Source organism: Lepidochelys kempii, chromosome 24, assembly GCF_965140265.1.
Source record: "Lepidochelys kempii isolate rLepKem1 chromosome 24, rLepKem1.hap2, whole genome shotgun sequence".
Lineage (NCBI taxonomy): Eukaryota > Metazoa > Chordata > Testudines > Cheloniidae > Lepidochelys > Lepidochelys kempii.
This window is the reverse complement of record NC_133279.1, coordinates 588,322-604,731: the sequence shown is the minus strand read 5'-3', so window position 1 is coordinate 604,731 and position 16,410 is coordinate 588,322. Positions and strand designations below refer to the sequence as shown.

General features: G+C 61.9%; 1 protein-coding gene across 1 annotated transcript; it reads right to left on the bottom strand.

Annotated features, from left to right (window-relative positions):
• Positions 1 to 4,709: 4,709 nt before the first annotated feature.
• On the bottom strand, positions 4,710 to 16,410 carry LOC140902615 (uncharacterized). Its single transcript, XM_073322889.1, has 7 exons — positions 16,232 to 16,410; positions 12,181 to 14,204; positions 11,591 to 11,664; positions 10,951 to 11,096; positions 10,327 to 10,451; positions 10,059 to 10,205; positions 4,710 to 5,516 (listed from the first exon to the last, which is right to left on the bottom strand). The coding sequence occupies exons 1-7, from the start codon at positions 16,296 to 16,298 to the stop codon at positions 5,454 to 5,456; spliced, it is 2,646 nt and encodes an 881-aa protein (XP_073178990.1). The 5' UTR covers positions 16,299 to 16,410; the 3' UTR covers positions 4,710 to 5,453.

The window sequence follows — 16,410 nt, the reverse complement described above, 5'->3', positions numbered from 1 at the left end:
AGGGGGAAGGACACTCCAGACTGTGGCCAAGGCAGCTGATACATGGAGGTAGGTGGGGTCCTGCCCCCCTCACTCCCTGACAGACGAGGGGGAGGGGCAGTGACAGAACCCCAGCCCAGTTTCAAACCCAAAGGTTTTGGGGTGGCAAAAGGGCATGAGGCCGCATGAGAACTTCTGTACCCCCTGCATGTGCTAGCGACCAGACCGGAGCTAAGGGAGGATGTGGCTCTGCTCTGACTGGGTACTGGGAACTGTAATTGGGATGGACTAGCCAGGGTGCTCACGGACTCCTGGCCCACTCCCACCTGCCTCGTCCCCTCACACCCCACCCGCCTCATCCCTGTCACGGGTTCGGTCACAGAGACCCCCTTGGGACTGTCACCCAACGTGCTGAAACTACCTCTGAGCCTGTTTTCCCTGCCAGCTTGGGACTCCAGAACCCTGCCTTGTTGAGCCAGACACACCAGCATGCTGCAAACACAGACCCAGGGTCTGAACCATGCCCCAAAGCTGCAGACTTGAACTGAAAACCACTCAGCAGGTGCTCCTGTCTCCAGCACCCTAACACCCAGTCCCCACTGAGATCCAAACCCCAAATAAATCCATTTTCCCCTATATAAAGCTTATACAGGGTAAACTCATAAATTGTCCACCCTCTATAACACTGATAGAGAGAGATGCACAGCTGTTTGCTCCCCCAGGTATTAATCACTTACTCTGGGTTAATTAATAAACAAAAGTGATCTTATTAAGTATAAAAAGTAGGATTTAAGTGGTTCCAAGTAATAACAGACAGAACAAAGTAAGTCACCAAGCAAAGTAAAACAAAACACACAAGTCTAAGCCTAATACATTTAAGAAACTGAATACAGTTAAATCTTACCCTCAAAGATGTTCCAATAAGCTTCTTTTACAGACTGCAGAGGGGAGCCGTGATAGTCTGTATCAGTAAAAACAACAAGGAGTCCTTGTGGCACCTTAGAGACTAACAAATTTATTTGGGCATAAATTTGTGGGCTATAACCCACTTCATCAGATGCATGGAGTGGAAAATACAGTAAGCAGGTATAAATATACAGCACATGAAAAGATGGGAGTTGCCTTACAAAGTGGGGAGTCAGTGCTGATGAGGGCAATTCAATTAGGGTGAGTGTCACCCATGCCCATCAGTTGACAAAAAGGGTTGAATATCAACAGAGGGAAAGGTTTCAAAGTAGCAGCCCTGTTAGTCTGTATCCGCAAAAAGAAAAGGAGGACTTGTTGCACCTTAGAGACTAACAAATTTATTTTAGCATAAGCTTTCATGAGCTACAGCTCACTTCATCAGATCTTTATGCTCAAACAAATTTGTTAGTCTCTAAGGTGCCACAATCCTCCTTTTCTTTTAACAGAGGGAAAATTATTTTTTGAAGTGCTAACAAGGCCAATTCAATCAGGGTGGATGTGGCCCATTCCCAGCAGTTGACAAGTTGATACTCACACCTTCTTAGTCTGGGCCCAATCCTTTCCCCGGTACAGTTCTTGTTAGTTCCAGTTCAGGTGGTAACTAGGGGATTTCTCATGACTGGCAGCCCCCTTTGTTCTGTTCCACCCCCCTTTATAGCTTTGACACAAGGCAGGAATCCTTTGTCTCTCTGGGTCCCCTCCCCTCCTTCTAAATAGAAAAGCACCAGGTTTAAGATGGATACCAGTACTAGGTGACAGAGTAGCAGCCGTGTTAGTCTGTATCAGTAAAAACAACAAAGAGTCCTCGTGGCACCTTAGAGACTAACAAATTTATTTGAGCATAAGCTTTTGTTAGCTGCAGCGCACGTCATCGGAATGCATCCGATGAAGTGAGCTGTAGCTCTGGAAAGCTTATGCTCAAATAAATTTGTTAGTCTCTAAGGTGCCACAAGGACTCCTTTTCTTTTTAGTACTAGGTGACATGGTCACATGTCCTGTGAGACCCCAAGCCTCCATTCTCTCTGCCCTGACTCACATGAACACAGGAAGGCTTACAAGTAAACCGATTTCAGAGTAACAGCCGTGTTAGTCTGTATTTGCAAAAAGAAAAGGAGTACTTGTGGCACCTTAGAGACTAACCAATTTATTTGAGCATAAGCTTTCGTGAGCTACAGCTCACTTCATCGGATGCATACTGTGGAAACTGCAGAAGACATTATATACACAGAGACCATGAAACAATACCTCCTCCCACCCCACTCTCCTGCTGGTAATAGCTTATCTAAAGTGATCACTTTAGATAAAGCCTGCTGCAGTTTCCACGATATGCATCTGAGGAAGTGAGCTGTAGCTCACGAAAGCTTATGCTCTAATAAATTGGTTAGTCTCTAAGGTGCCACAAGTCCTCCTTTTCTTTTTGCGAATACAGACTAACGCGGCTGCTACTCTGAAACCTCTCCTTACAATGTGTATGATAATCAAATTTGTGCTGGAAATGGCCCAACTTGATTATCATACACATTGTAAGGAGAGTGATCACTTTAGATAAGCTATTACCAGCAGGAGAGTGGGATGGGAGGAGGTATTTTTTCATGCTTTGTGTGTATATAATAAGATCTTCTAAACTTTCCACAGTATGCATCCGATGAAGTGAGCTGTAGCTTACAAAAGCTTATGCTCAAATAAATTGGTTAGTCTCTAAGGTGCCACAAGTACTCCTTTTCTTCAAGTAAACAGAGTTATTTACAACCAATTGTCCTGGTTAATGGGAGCCATCAAGATTCTAAACCACCATTAATGGCCCACACTTTGCATAATTACAGTAGGACTTCAGAGTTATACTTCATATTTCTAGCTTCAGGTACAAGAATGATACATTCATACAAATAGGATGACCACACGCAGTAGATTATAAGTTTTGTAATGATACCTTACAAGAGACCTTTAGCATAAAGTGTATACCAGTTACATCATATTCACACTTATAAACGTATTTCCATAAAACATGCGGAGTGCAACCTCACAGTCCCCTCAAACCCCACCCCCACCTCCCTCATCCCCTCGAAAACCACCCCCACTTGCCTGGTCCCCTCATACCCAGCCCCACAGCCCACCTCCACCTGCCTCTTCCCCTCCCCCCCCCTTAGGGTCACACTATCAATGGGCTCAGCCCCTCGGCTTCACCGCCTCCTGGGACCGAACCTCTGGCACCTTCAGCACCCCTGGGTCACACTGTGAGCTCCCTGCAGAGAGCTCACCTGAGTTTGACACCTGGGGAGACTTGCACCCCAACTTCCTGACTCTGCAGCGACTCTCAGCCAGTGGGGTAACAGCAGGAGGATTATCTGGTGTGTGGACACAGCACAGAGCGGCCTTAGTTACCACAGAGAAGAGAAATGACAGGTTTCAGAGAAACAGCCGTGTTAGTCTGTATTCGCAAAAAGAAAAGGAGTACTTGTGGCACCTTAGAGACTAACCAATTTATGTCTCTGTGTATATAATGTTTTCTGCAGTTTCCACGGCATGCATCCGATGAAGTGGGCTGTAGCTCACGAAAGCTCATGCTCAAATAAATTGGTTAGTCTCTAAGGTGCCACAAGTCCTCCTTTTCTTTTAGAAAAGAGAAAGTTACAGCAAAGTCCAGCTGGGTCAGTCCAGAGCCCTCTCACCCCTCTTCAGCCCCAGTCCAGAGGCTTCTCCAGCCTCCAGCAGCCCACAGGTAAGAGCCCCACCTGGCCCCTCGCCAGTCCTTTGTCCCCCATCCGGTCACACCCACCTGGCTCCTAAGGGCGGGGGAGGGGCATCCAGGGTCTTTTTTTTGCTAGGTGCCAAGAGTCCCAGCAATTACAGTGGCCATTGTCCTCTGGGACTTTCCATGGGCCCCCAGGCAGCTCGGGGTGAGTCACGCCTGTGTCTCTGTGTCTCTGCAAAGAGCCAACAACTATTCCCCCCCACAACTAGTTACCCATATACCACATGGGGGAAACTGAGAAACACAATATTCATCCAATATATTATGCCCAATTCCCACGCCGTCACAGGCTTCTCCATCATCCCGCCTGACTGCTTGTGGGCAGAATTAGCTTCAAAACACCCCACGGGACAGTGGCATTTCCTGCTTCCTCCTCCCCATAGAGGGGCCAGAAGGAGTTCACGGACCCCAGGGCGTAGTCATGGCCGTGGGCTCCAGCCCCTCCTGGGTGCACTCCATATCAACAGACTGGGGTCAGGCCCTCCCTGGGGCAGCAGGGGTTTGGGGCTGTAGCTGCAGCTTTCCTGAGTCAGGAGCCAAGGAGCCCAGTAACCCGCCTCTGAGGGTGGGGTGGGGGAGCTAAGGGGCCCAGGGACCTGAGGCTCTGGCTGGGGTGGTGCTGCCTGGCCCTGTGCCCTGGGCCTAGCCCCACAGTCAGTTCCTTACATAACTATTCACTTTTGTTTCCTTGTTTTCTGGCGTTTCTGTGTTTGCCCAGTGCCTTGCCCAGCCCTTCCCATGAGTTTCAGCTTGTCCCAGGCTGGGCCCCTGGACACACCTCTGCACACAGCCAAAGGGAGGAGGGCAGTGGCAGGCGGTTTCTCCCCGTCACATGCGGTGAGCCAGTAAGAAATGGCACTAAAGGACGGCTCCGCCATAGGCCCCGATCCCCAGCAAGAGCCCCTGAGAACTCCAGCGGCCCTGCAGAACGAGAGCTCAGGGCAGCCACAGCTCCCACCTTTCCGAAGCAGAGGCCCGAGAGGTGCAGGAGAAAACCAGGCTAGAGCCTGACTCATCACAGATCCCTTTATTGTGCATCCCTATAAATACAGACCTTCCCAAGGACATTGTGACCCCTCCTCCCCCGTCACGGCGGGGCGGCCATCACAGAACAGTGTGGTTACAGATCACAGGTACAAAAACAGCCCCAGGCCAGTGGTGCAGGCCAACGTGACCCCTGGAACCAGTACACTGGGGGCCTTGTGGCCAGATACGGCATTTGGCAAGTGATTGGGGGCAGGAGGTGCTTGGAGCTGGGGGGAGTAGGAGAGGTTCTTCCCTCACATTGTTCATCCAGTTCCTTCATGTGTTCGGACGCTCGCTCCCATCTCCTGGGAACAGGCGAGAGCTGGGCCAGAGAGGGCCCCCCAGGGCAGTGGGGCAGGGGAACAGCCCATACGCAGCTCGGGGCAGTATGGGGGGGGCTCCCCTGGGGAGTCCCTGTCATATTCCCTGCACTGCCCAGGCTGGCTGGTGGGGGAATATATGGGGCAGCCCCTTTACCCTCCCCCATTAGGAATTTGCCCCATTAGTGCTCACCCCACATGGCCCAATCAGAGCTGGAGCAGCTCCCCCTCCCTCAGGGCTGGGGGTTGCAGGGTGGAGGGGGCCGTCACCCCCTCCCCACCCTGGCCCACTGTGAATCCAACCCTCTCCCCCACAGTGCAGTCGCCCTGCCCGGCACCCTGGAGTCCAGCTGCAGGAAGCACGCGGCGATGCTGGGAGCTCTGCTCCCGCCGGTCCTCAGGGTGGCCCCCTAGAGATTCTCTGACGTGGCAGGGTTGGCGTAGAAGGCGTTGGTGCCGTTGCCGGCGGCGATCTGGGAGGAAGCAGAGGGAATGGGGTTAGAGCCAGGCTGGGCCAATCCACCGTTACCTGGCAACAGGACCCCCAACCAGGCAACCACCACGTACCCCGTCGGCATGGAAACCGGGGCTCTGGGGCTGGGGAGGGGCTCAGTGGGCCGAGCCCTGGCGAACAGACCCCAGTCCCGTTCGATCCCGGCCACCCCGTCCCTGGCAGCAGGGAGAGACCTCAGGGACCGCACCAGCTCCGCCGCCCCACGGCAGCGTGGGGGGCACGTGATGGGGCTGGGGGAAGGTGACCCCACCCCAGAGCCCCGCAGGGCTGTGGCTGCCTCACGGGGTTAATGTTCAGAGCACCTGGTGCCACAGGAGCAAGCGCTGGACTCCTGCCAGCAGCACCACAAACAGCCCAGTGTCTACTGTAAATATGGCTCTTGTCACGCGCCCAGCTCTGCCCCTCACTGCCCCCCACCCCGACCTGCACAGGCCTGCCCTGCCAGCGGGCCAGGGGTCCGGGCGGAGGGGGCACACCCTCCAGGCAACACCAGCCCCTCCAAGGTGCCTAGGAGCTGGCTACGCGCCCCGCCTGTCCCGCCCCAGCTTCCCATGACTTGGCTCTTTTGTCTCTAGCCGGGCAGAGGTAAATATTTACTCAGGCCGGGTGTTTGAACAGCCTGAGCTACCGTCTGCAGAGCAGAGGAGCTGGAGCCAGCCCAGCGAGGAACGGGGACACAAACACCCAGGGACACAAACACCCACCGGGGCGGCTTCAGGGCCCAGCCCCCCAGGAACCTCACCGGGCAGCAGGGCTTCTCTGCCATGCCAAATGCACAGCCGGTGACAACAGGGACTGACGAGCCCCCAGCTGCCCACTCCTCCGAGCACCAGCTCACGCCAGCTCCCAGCCCAGCCCACGAGGCTCAGCTGGCGGGGCCCCCCGCAGACGCACCCCCCACCCCCTGCAGAGGGGCTGCAGGCTCTTGGTGCTGGCATCACTAGGCCCCTCACGCCGATAGTGCCCCCCAAGTCCTCCACCCCTGCACCGGCCTCGGCTCCCCGTCACTGAGCCCTGGCAGAGCTCCTGGCAGCCCCGGCGCGCCATGGCACCAGGCAGCTGTGCCGGGCCAGTGCCGGGGGCAGCGGGCAAGGGGGCAGGGGAGGCTGTTCAGCCACAGGGAGAGAAACGTGGAGCCGAGGAGGCACCAGCCACCCGCTAAGGGCTGCCGGGGCTCCATGGGGAGGCAAAACCAGAGCCTCACGTCCAGACTCCGCCTGCTCCCGCCCAGCCGCCCTCCCCGAGGGCACCTGCCACCCCGGGCTCAGCAGGGGCCTCGGCTGCCCTCCCACCAGTCAGCAGGGGCGTGAGAGCAACATTAACCCCCCGTCCCGGGGCAGGAGCGGGGCCGCCTGGGATCCATGGGCACGGTGCAGGGGGCAGAGCCCAGCCAGGCCGCCCCAGGCAAGGGGCCCAGCCAGCGCTGCCAAGGGGGCCATTTGTAGAGAGCCTTGTCTCAGAGCCAGGCATTGACCCACCTCCACCCCCCTCCCTGCCTGCCCCACCACCTCGCTCTGCGACCCCACCCCATCCCACTACCCCACCCTCAACCTCACCCCCACTCCATCCCCCCACCCACAGTGCCATCCTCTGACCCCACTCCTCTCCCTCCCTGCCCCACCACCTAGCTCTGCGACCCCCTCCCCCTCCCTGCCTGCCCCACCACCTCGCTCTGTGACCCCCTCCCCCTCCCTGCCTGCCCCACCATCTCGCTCTGCGACCCCCTCCCCTCCCTCCCTGCCCCACCACCTTGCTCTGCGACCCCCTCCCCCTCCCTCCCTGCCCCACCACCTCGCTCTGTGACCTCACCCCATCCCACTACGCCACCACCTCACTCTGCGACCCCCGCCCCCTCCCTGCCTACCCCACCACCTCGCTCTGCGACCCCACCCCATCCCACTACCCCACCCTCAACCACACCCCCACTCCATCCCCCCTACCCACAGTGCCATCCTCTGACCCCACTCCTCTCCCTCCCTGCCCCACCACCTAGCTCTGCGACCCCCTCCCCCTCCCTGCCTGCCCCACCACCTCGCTCTGCGACCCCCTCCCTCTCCCTGCCTGCCCCACCACCTCGCTCTGCGACCCCCTCCCCCTCCCTGCCTGCCCCACCACCTCGCTCTGCGACCCCCTCCCCTCCCTCCCTGCCCCACCACCTCGCTCTGTGACCCCCTCCCCCTCCCTGCCTGCCCCACCACCTCGCTCTGCGACCCCAACCCCTCCCTGCCTGCCCCACCACCTCGCTCTGCGACCCCACCCCCTCCCTCCCTGCCCCACCACCTTGCTCTGCGACCCCCACCTCCATCTCTGCCCCACTACCCCACCCTCAACCTCATCCCCATTCTATCCCCCTACCCACAGTGCCATCCTCTGACCCCAACCTCCTCCCTCCCTGCCCTACCACCCCACCTCCACTCCATCACCTCACCCTGCCCCTACCCCCACTACCAAAGCCACCCTTTGACCCCCCTCTCACTCCATCCCCCCACCCACTGTTGCACCCTCTGATCCCAGCCCCACTCCAGGCCCCCGCCCCTCTGGAGCAAGGCAGGGGGCTCGTTCCCCCCAGACAGCAGCAGGAGTCACAGAGTCCAGGTTGGACTGTCCCAGGCCGGCCGGCCCATGGTGACCATCTCGTCTGACCAGAGACCGGCCCGGAGTGAATTGCTGCCGAACTAGGGCCGAGCGTTCAGCAAACGCCCTGTCTGGTGCAGGACCTGCAGGGGCTGGAGAAGCCAGCGGGGCCGGGGGCTGGTCAGAGGTTACTCGCCCCCAGCCACACCTAACGCTCTTCCCAGGCTGAGGCGGAGGAGCCGGTGGCTCCTTCTTTCTCTCCCCAAACAGCCCTGCTGAGGGTCCCGCTGGAGCCGCGCCGAGCCCCCATGGGAATGGAGAGCGATGGGGCGGGGGTACGGACCATCCGAGCCCTGGTCCCAGGGCAGGACCCGGGCAGAGCCGTGGGGGCAGGGCGGGCAGAGCCATTAGCTGCTGGTTTCACATCAGCCAGGAGCTGCCCTGTTAGTGATTAACTCAGTGAGGGGGGCCGGGGGCAAGGTCAGAGGCTGCCCCACGGGACCTGGGCTGCAGCCACCTGACTGGGGAGAACAACACTTCCCCGGACTCTGGTCAGACCCATCCCCTGTCCCCCCAGGAACATGCACCCCCACACCACAGGACTACCCGCCAGGACCTCGCTGTATAATCCCCCAGACACCCCCCCGTTGCATCACCCGCAGGAACCACACCCCATAACCAAACCAAGACCATGCCCTATAATCCCACAGGATCACACCCCATAACCCCCTCTCTACCCCAGGAACACCCCCCACATTGCATCACCCCAGCACATCCCCCCCCCCCGATGAGCTGTTGTGACGAAGTGGGACTGTTCTTAATGTTTCCTCTGAATAGTGTGGGGGTGCCTCAGTTTCCCCTGTGCAGTTCTTAAGTATCTAGCTGGTGGGGTAAGGGGGTATGATTGTTGCAGAGCCCTAGAGGGCAGGTGTGTGCAGGGGTCTGGACACAGACAATGGCCGACACCCTGTTTCCTGGCAACTGATGGCCTGGGCCCTTCCCCCCTGCAAGGTGAGAGCTAAAGGGTTGGAGAACAAAGGAATCCAGTGACCTCCTGACCCGGGAAAGGGACAAAGCCCAGGGGAGGAGGGGTTGGAGGGAGTTTCAGTTTTGGGGCTGGCTGGGGACGAGGAGTGAAGTGCAGACGGGGTTGTCTGGCTCACGGCCCCCCAAAATGGACCCGGCTGAGGGTTCCGGTTCTCTGCACCTACAAGCTCTGTGTTAGACCATGTTCCTGTTGTCTAATAAACCCTCTGTTTTACTGGCTGGCTGAGAGTCCCGTCTGACTGCGAAGTTGCGGGGCAGGACCCTCTGGCTTCCCCAGGACCCCGACTGAGTGGACTTGCTGTGGGAAGCGCACGGAGGGGCAGAGGAGGCTGAATGCTCCGAGGTCAGGCCCAGGAAGGTGGAAGCCGGGTGAGCTGTGTGTCCTGAAGACAGGCTGCTCCCAGAAAGGCGACTGCCCCAGAGTCCTGCCTGGCTTCATGGGGAGCAGTTCCAGAGCATCGCCCAGGGACTCCGTGACAGCTGTATAGTGCAGCAGGGCCCCGTGCTTACATTCCTGGCTCTGGGATCCCCTTTGCCCTTCCCCCGGCCAGCTCTGTCCTGGGGGGTGCATTGCATGGGACACAGTTAGGACCGTGGGAAGCACCGTGCCACCATCATGCACTAGCCCCCCACACCTCCGGGTTTGTGTTCTTCTCTCTGGTGAAATTTTCTGGGATGAGCTCACCAACACCCTTTTCCCCTCAAAACCTCCCCTCAGTGAGCAATGTGGGGGACATCCACCCCCAGCGTGTGCCTGGCAGGGCTGCCAGGTACTGGGGGCCGGCGTCCGGGGTGCACCCAGGCAGTGTACGGGGACAGGCATTGGGGCACACGCTGGGCGAGGGGGCACCCCAGGGCAGGACCAGGCCCCGCTGCTTACGTCACTGTAGGGGTTCTGCTTCTTGCCGGGGGCGCTGAAGCGCCCGTGGGTGTGGTAGGTGGGGTACTCGCTCATGGGCTGGTATGAGGCCTGCGAGCTGAACATATCCAGCTTCCCGCGGTTCCTCCTGCAGCACGAGCAGACGATCTAGAGGGGCGAGAGGAGGCTGGTGAGCGGGGGCGCGGAGGGGATGCAGGGGTCAGGCAGGGAGAAGGAGAGCGGCTGGAGGGGCCTGAGGCCGGAGGGATGGGCAGCGGGGGGCACTCACCAGCAGGATGAAGAGGAGAATGCTCAGCACCAGCCCAATGCAGACCAGGACCAGCAGGGCGATGCCCCAGCCGGGCACCAGGGGTGCTGGCGCCGAGGTGGCCGGGGGAGAGCTGCCAGAGTTGGCTGAAACACAAGTAGGAGCAGTCAGGGCTGGGGAGGACCCGGAGGGGAGGGATCCCGTAGAGGGGCCCACGCCAGGGGATGCAGCTGGCCAGGCAGAAGAGCCAGGGAAAGGGGCTGTGGGAAAGGGGCTGGCCCAGGGGTGCTGGGAAGAGGCTGAGTTGATGGCCGGGGGCCCAGCCCCAGGGTCAGCGAGGACGGCTCTGAATGGGCGCCCTGCCAGGGGGCCCAGAAACCCTCGCTCCCTCCCTGGGACAGATACAGGCTGGGCCGGGCTGGCAGGGCAGGGCAGGCACCCTCCACAGACACGCCCCAAAGCAGCCCAGCCAGGGGGCTCTGCTGGGAGCTGGAGGAGCACCCGAGGGCAGCCCGGTCTCCACAGAGCTCTGCACAAGGGCCAAGGACACCAGCCCCCCTCAGCCATGGGCTGAGCCCCCCAGGACAGGGACCCCCGGACACGTGGCTGTGGCCACACTGTGGGGCCCGGCTGGAGCCTGCTCACCGCGGATACTGTCCAGCTGGAGCCCATCAAAGCTGTTATTCCTGCCCAGCCTTTGTCTCAGCTGCTGCTCAATGTCGGCGGCGCTGATGCTGGTGTCGTCGCTCACTCGGTACAGCAGGACGGACTCTGTCACCACCGAGCCCTGGCTGCCGAGCGTGCCGGAGAGGGGGCGTTAACTGGGTCTGGCCCCGGCCCTTCCCGTCCCCCTGCACCAACCTCCCCTATTCCCACCTGCCTCTGCCCCAACCCCCCCCTTCCCACCTGCCTCTGCCCCAACCCCCCCTTCCCACCTGCCCCTGCACTGGCCTTCCCACACCATTCGTCTGCCCCCCACCTGCCACCTAGCCCTGCACCAATTTCCCCATACTACCCACTGGGCCCTGCACCAGCTGCCCCACCCACAACCCCCTTGAACCGTCCCTCCTTATGCCCCCATCTGCCCCTGCCCCAGCACCTCCGCCCCCTCCCCAGGGCAGCACACCTGCCCAGCACGGCCTCAGGCAGCCAAAGCTCTGGGCTGCTCAGATGTGACCCCCCAGGGTCACACGCTCACAGATTTAGCCTCTCTCTCCTCACCTTTCTCCCCCACCCCAGCCCTCCCCTGCCCACAGCTGGGGCAGCCCCATGGCACACACTGTACCTGAAATGCAGATCAGTCAATCCCAGGTAGTTCTGCCCATTCGGGCACGTTGGGCAGCCATAGATCTTGCCGTACTGTCACAGACAGAGGGGAACAGGGTCACCGCCAGCACCCAGCCAGCTCGGGGAGGCTGGGAGCACCCAGCTTGGCGGATCTGCCCCGGCCCCTGCCAACCTTCCTTGGTCTTCTCTGTGCTCTTCGCTGGGGTGCAGGGGCACGGGGTGTCTCCCCACAGCTGGCTGGAGAGGGGCAGAGGGGCCCAGAGCTGAGGGCAGGGTCCCGGGGAGGGGGCTCCCCAGACAGGATTGAGGGTCTGTCCCTTCACTGCTCCAGGACAGGAGACTCTGGGGCTGAGGGGCCTGGTGCCCAGGGCTGGGCTGGGGGGTGGGGTGGGGGTGTCTCCCCTCCCTGCTCCATGGGGTCTCTGTGTGTGGTGCCCGAACGGCAGCAGCCACCAGAGGCCCGAAGGCTCATTGCACGGCAGCTCGATGGAGCTCCCCGCGAAGCCCCCAGCCTGGGGCTGGCAGCCACCCCCAGCTGGCAGGCCGGGGCAGGGTGCCGGGAGGGGAGGGAGCAGCTGCTGTGCTCACCATGATCTGGATTTTGGAATATAACTCCTTGTAGTAACTGGTGGTGGAGTCGAGAAGGGAGTTGTTGAAGTTCCAGTTCACAATGCGGAAGGCGAGAAATAAATGGATTGGGGCTGGGGTTGTTATGGAGGTGCTGGGGGGCAGGTTGGTCGTGTTGCTGGGGAACGAGGTGGTCGTGTTGCCGGGGGACGAGATGGTCGTATTCCCGGGGGACAGCGTGGTCGTGTTCCCAGGGGACGAGATGGTCGTATTCCCGGGGGACAGGGCGGTCGTGTTCCCGGGGGACGAGGCGGTCGTATTCCCAGGGGACAGGGTGGTCATGTTGCCGGGGGACAGGGTGGTCGTGTTGCCGGGGGACGGGGTGGTCGTGTTGCTGGGGGATGGGGTGGTCGTGTTGCCGGGGGACGGGGCGGTCGTGTTGCCGGGGGACGGGGTGGTCGTGTTGCTGGGGGATGGGGTGGTCGTGTTCCCGGGGGACGAGATGGTCGTATTCCCAGGGGACAGGGCGGTCGTATTCCCAGGGGACGAGGTGGTCGTGTTGCCGGGGGACGGGGTGGTTGTGTTCTCAGGGGACGAGATGGTCGTATTCCCGGGGGACAGGGCGGTCGTGTTCCCGGGGGACGAGGTGGTCGTATTGCCAGGGGACAGGGTGGTCATGTTGCCGGGGGACGGGGTGGTCGTGTTGCCGGGGGGCAGGTTGGTCGTGTTGCCAGGGGACGGGGTGGTCGTGTTGCCGGGGGATGGGGTGGTCGTGTTGCCAGGAGACGAGATGGTCGTATTCCCAGGGGACAGGGTGGTCATGTTGCCGGGGGACGGGGTGGTCGTGTTGCCGGGGGACGAGGTGGTCGTGTTCCCAGGGGACGAGGTGGTCGTGTTGCCGGGGGACGGGGTGGTCGTGTTCCCAGGGGACGAGGTGGTCATGTTGCCGGGGGACGGGGTGGTCGTGTTCCCAGGGGACGAGGTGGTCGTGTTGCCGGGGGACGGGGTGGTCGTGTTGCCGGGGGACGGGGTGGTCGTGTTCCCAGGGGACGAGGTGGTCGTGTTGCCGGGGGACGGGGTGGTCGTGTTCCCAGGGGACGAGGTGGTCGTGTTGCTGGGGGACGGGGTGGTCGTGTTCCCAGGGGACAAGGTGGTCATGTTGCCGGGGGACGGGGTGGTCGTGTTCCCAGGGGACGAGGTGGTCGTGTTGCCGGGGGACGGGGTGGTTGTGTTGCCGGGGGACGGGGTGGTCGTGTTCCCAGGGGACGAGGTGGTCGTGTTGCCGGGGGACGGGGTGGTCGTGTTCCCAGGGGACGAGGTGGTCGTGTTGCCGGGGGACGGGGTGGTCGTGTTGCCGGGGGACGGGGTGGTCGTGTTGCCGGGGGATGGGGTGGTCGGGTTGCTGGGGGACGGGATAGTCGTGTTCCCGGGGGGCGGGGTGGTCAGGTTGCTGGAGTGAGGGGTGGTCGTGTTCCCAGGGGACGAGGTGGTCGTGTTGCCGGGGGACGGGGTGGTCGTGTTCCCAGGGGACGAGGTGGTCGTGTTGCCGGGGGACGGGGTGGTCGTGTTGCCGGGGGACGGGGTGGTCTTGTTCCCAGGGGACGAGGTGGTCGTGTTGCCGGGGGACGGGGTGGTCGTGTTCCCAGGGGACGAGGTGGTCGTGTTGCCGGGGGACGGGGTGGTCGTGTTGCCGGGGGACGGGGTGGTCTTGTTCCCAGGGGACGAGGTGGTCGTGTTGCCGGGGGACGGGATAGTCGTGTTCCCGGGGGGCGGGGTGGTCAGGTTGCTGGAGTGAGGGGTGGTCGTGCGGCTGGGGGGCGGGGTGTTCGGGCTGCTGGGGAGCAGGGTGGTTAGGTTGCTGGAGTGAGGGGTGTTCGTGCTGGTGGGGGGCAGGGTGTTCGTGCTGGTGGGGGGCAGGGTGTTCGTGCTGGTGGGGGGCAGGGTGGTCATGCTGCCGGGGAGTGGGGTGGTCGTGCGGCTGGGGGGCGGAGTGGTCCTGTCGGTGCTGCCAGTGTGTGGGGGGGTGCTGCTGCCCTGTGCTGCGCCTAGGAGAGAATTGGTCCATTCAGTTCAGGAGAAAACAGAACAAAACGTGAGGTGCAGGCGAGAAGCAGAAACCCCTGGACGGGGCAGCTGGGGCATCAGGCGCCCACGAGTCAGGGGCAGTTATTTTACACAGCACGTGATGAGCCTGGGGAACTCACTGCCACAAGGTCCCAGCGAGGCCGAAAGCTCCCAGGGCTCAGCCAAGGCCTGGCCTGTCACAGGGACAAGGGGGGCAGCCGGTGACCCCAAGGGGATGAAGTGGCTCCTAGGCAGGGGTCAGACAAGGAGGGGGCACGTCACTGTTGCCTGGGGGTCCTGCAGGAGCCGGGGGTGGCCTGTGGGGACAGGTCCCGGGGCTGTGCTGATGATCCCCGTGCTGGTTGGATGGGAGCGACTGGAGAGCCTGGGGCCGCAGACTGACACATCGAGTCCCCCTCCCCCCCCGAACTTGGAGAGGGGCTGCGCTGCTGGGGCTCCAACACCCTGATGTGGGGTCTGATGTGGGCCCCGCCCAGCGACCCCTGGGCTCCAGCACAGCTCAGCCCCGCTGCGGATCAGGCACCTTCCCCGAGCCCCGTGTCTGGAGGCCGGACTCGGTGCGTGGAGCCGGGTGTCGGGAGCCCTTGGGGTCCCACCTGGAGCTGCCCGATGTCCCCCGTAGAGACAAGTCCTGCAGGGTCCCCGGGGAGCTGCCCCCACCCCTGGGTTCCCCGGAAAGCTCCCCAGACCTGTGTGCCCCATGTGGAGCGAGCCGTGGGGCGGGCTGGGCTGGGCTCTGCCTCCCTCCTTTTCACAGATGGATGGGGCTGAGCCCCAGGGGCAGGGCCCTCCCTGCCCCTCCTGGCCTCTCCTCTGCCTGCTGGCACGCCCCAAGGCAGGGCTGCTGGAACAATTTGTACAGGGCGGGAGCTGAGAGCCATTGAAGCAAAGTTTAACCCTGTGTATGATGGAAACCACTTCAAGCCAGGGGGTGCGGCAGCCCCCAGCTGCCCTAGCTCCACGCCTGTGCCCCCAGGCAGTGCGGGCGGCCGGGGCTCCAGCCCTGGAGCGCTGAGGCTCTGACCCCATCCTTCCTGGGCCTCGCAGCGCCCCGCTGCGGCGTCCCGCTGAGCAATTCCTGCCGCTAACACAGCAGCCCACCCCGATGCCCAGAGCCCGGCCGGCCAGTGGGCAGCACTGCCCCGCTCACAGGCGGCCCATGGGCCACGCAGTCCTGGGACTGATAAAGACGCCCTCGACCTGAGCCCGCAGCTGGGGCCTGTCCTGCAGCCAGCACCAGCCTGGGGCTAACATCCCCCCTTCTCTTGGGGCGCGTGTCCCGGCCTCCTGGCAGGTCACTCGGGGCGTGGGCTCCCTGCACTCTCAGGAAGGGACCCACATGCTGCCCCCGGGGGTCCTGGACCGGACGTTCCCTGCTGGGCTTCCCTGACTGGTCCTGGGCCGTTAGCACTGGGCTCAGCCAGACCGACACAGTCCAGACACACCTGCGTCAGCCCCTGGGGAGTGTCGGCCAATGGCTGTCGGCCAACGCCCTCCTGGGTCCCAACCCGGGAGTTCCTGGGCACCGTCAGAAAGGGGCTCGGGGGAGGAGAAGGGGCTCCCCAAAGCACCCAGCCCAGGGGAGAGGGGACCCCATGAACACAGAGCCCTGGGTGGGGCTGCGCAGAGGGCACCCTAGGAACACTGGGCCCTGGGTGGGGCTGGACAGAGGGGACCCCAGTAACACTGGGCCCTTGTGCGGGAGCTGGACAGAGGGGACCCCAAGAACACTGGGTGCTGCCCATTGTTCTCTGGGTCACTGCAGCATCTGGGACAATCAGGCCCCACTCGCCCATTGTCCCTGGTCGAGGGGCAGATCAGCGGATCAAGGCAGCGGAACAGAGCTGGGCCCTGGGGCTGCCGGACCTGCTGAGCCATGGCCCCACCCCCATCTGAGCAGCCCAGAGCCCCGGGGTGGGTCTGAGCCCACAAGTGCTGCTCAGGCCCGATGGCCCCCTCCCAGCAGTTCCTGGAGACTAAGGCTCACCTGTGGCCAGCAGCAGCAGGACTAGACCCAGCCGCAGGGCATCTGTGCTCAGGCTTCTGGGCTTCATGGCGGCTGGTGGGGTCGGGGCTTGGCCCCAGGTGTCCCAGCACCGGGCTCTGTCTCTCTCTGCCTCGCCCGGTGGGGCTGCGCCTCCCGTTAGCCCGCAGGGCTCTCGACAG

Excerpts from the sequence above, each read along its gene's own strand:
- LOC140902615 (XM_073322889.1), bottom strand. The coding sequence starts at position 16,298 with ATGAAGCCCAGAAGCCTGAGCACAGATGCCCTGCGGCTGGGTCTAGTC. Across the intron at positions 11,665-12,180 it reads ATTCCAAAATCCAGATCATG|TACGGCAAGATCTATGGCTG; the intron begins GTGAGCACAGCA and ends TGTCTGTGACAG. Across the intron at positions 10,452-10,950 it reads CCAGCTGGACAGTATCCGCG|CCAACTCTGGCAGCTCTCCC; the intron begins GTGAGCAGGCTC and ends CTTGTGTTTCAG.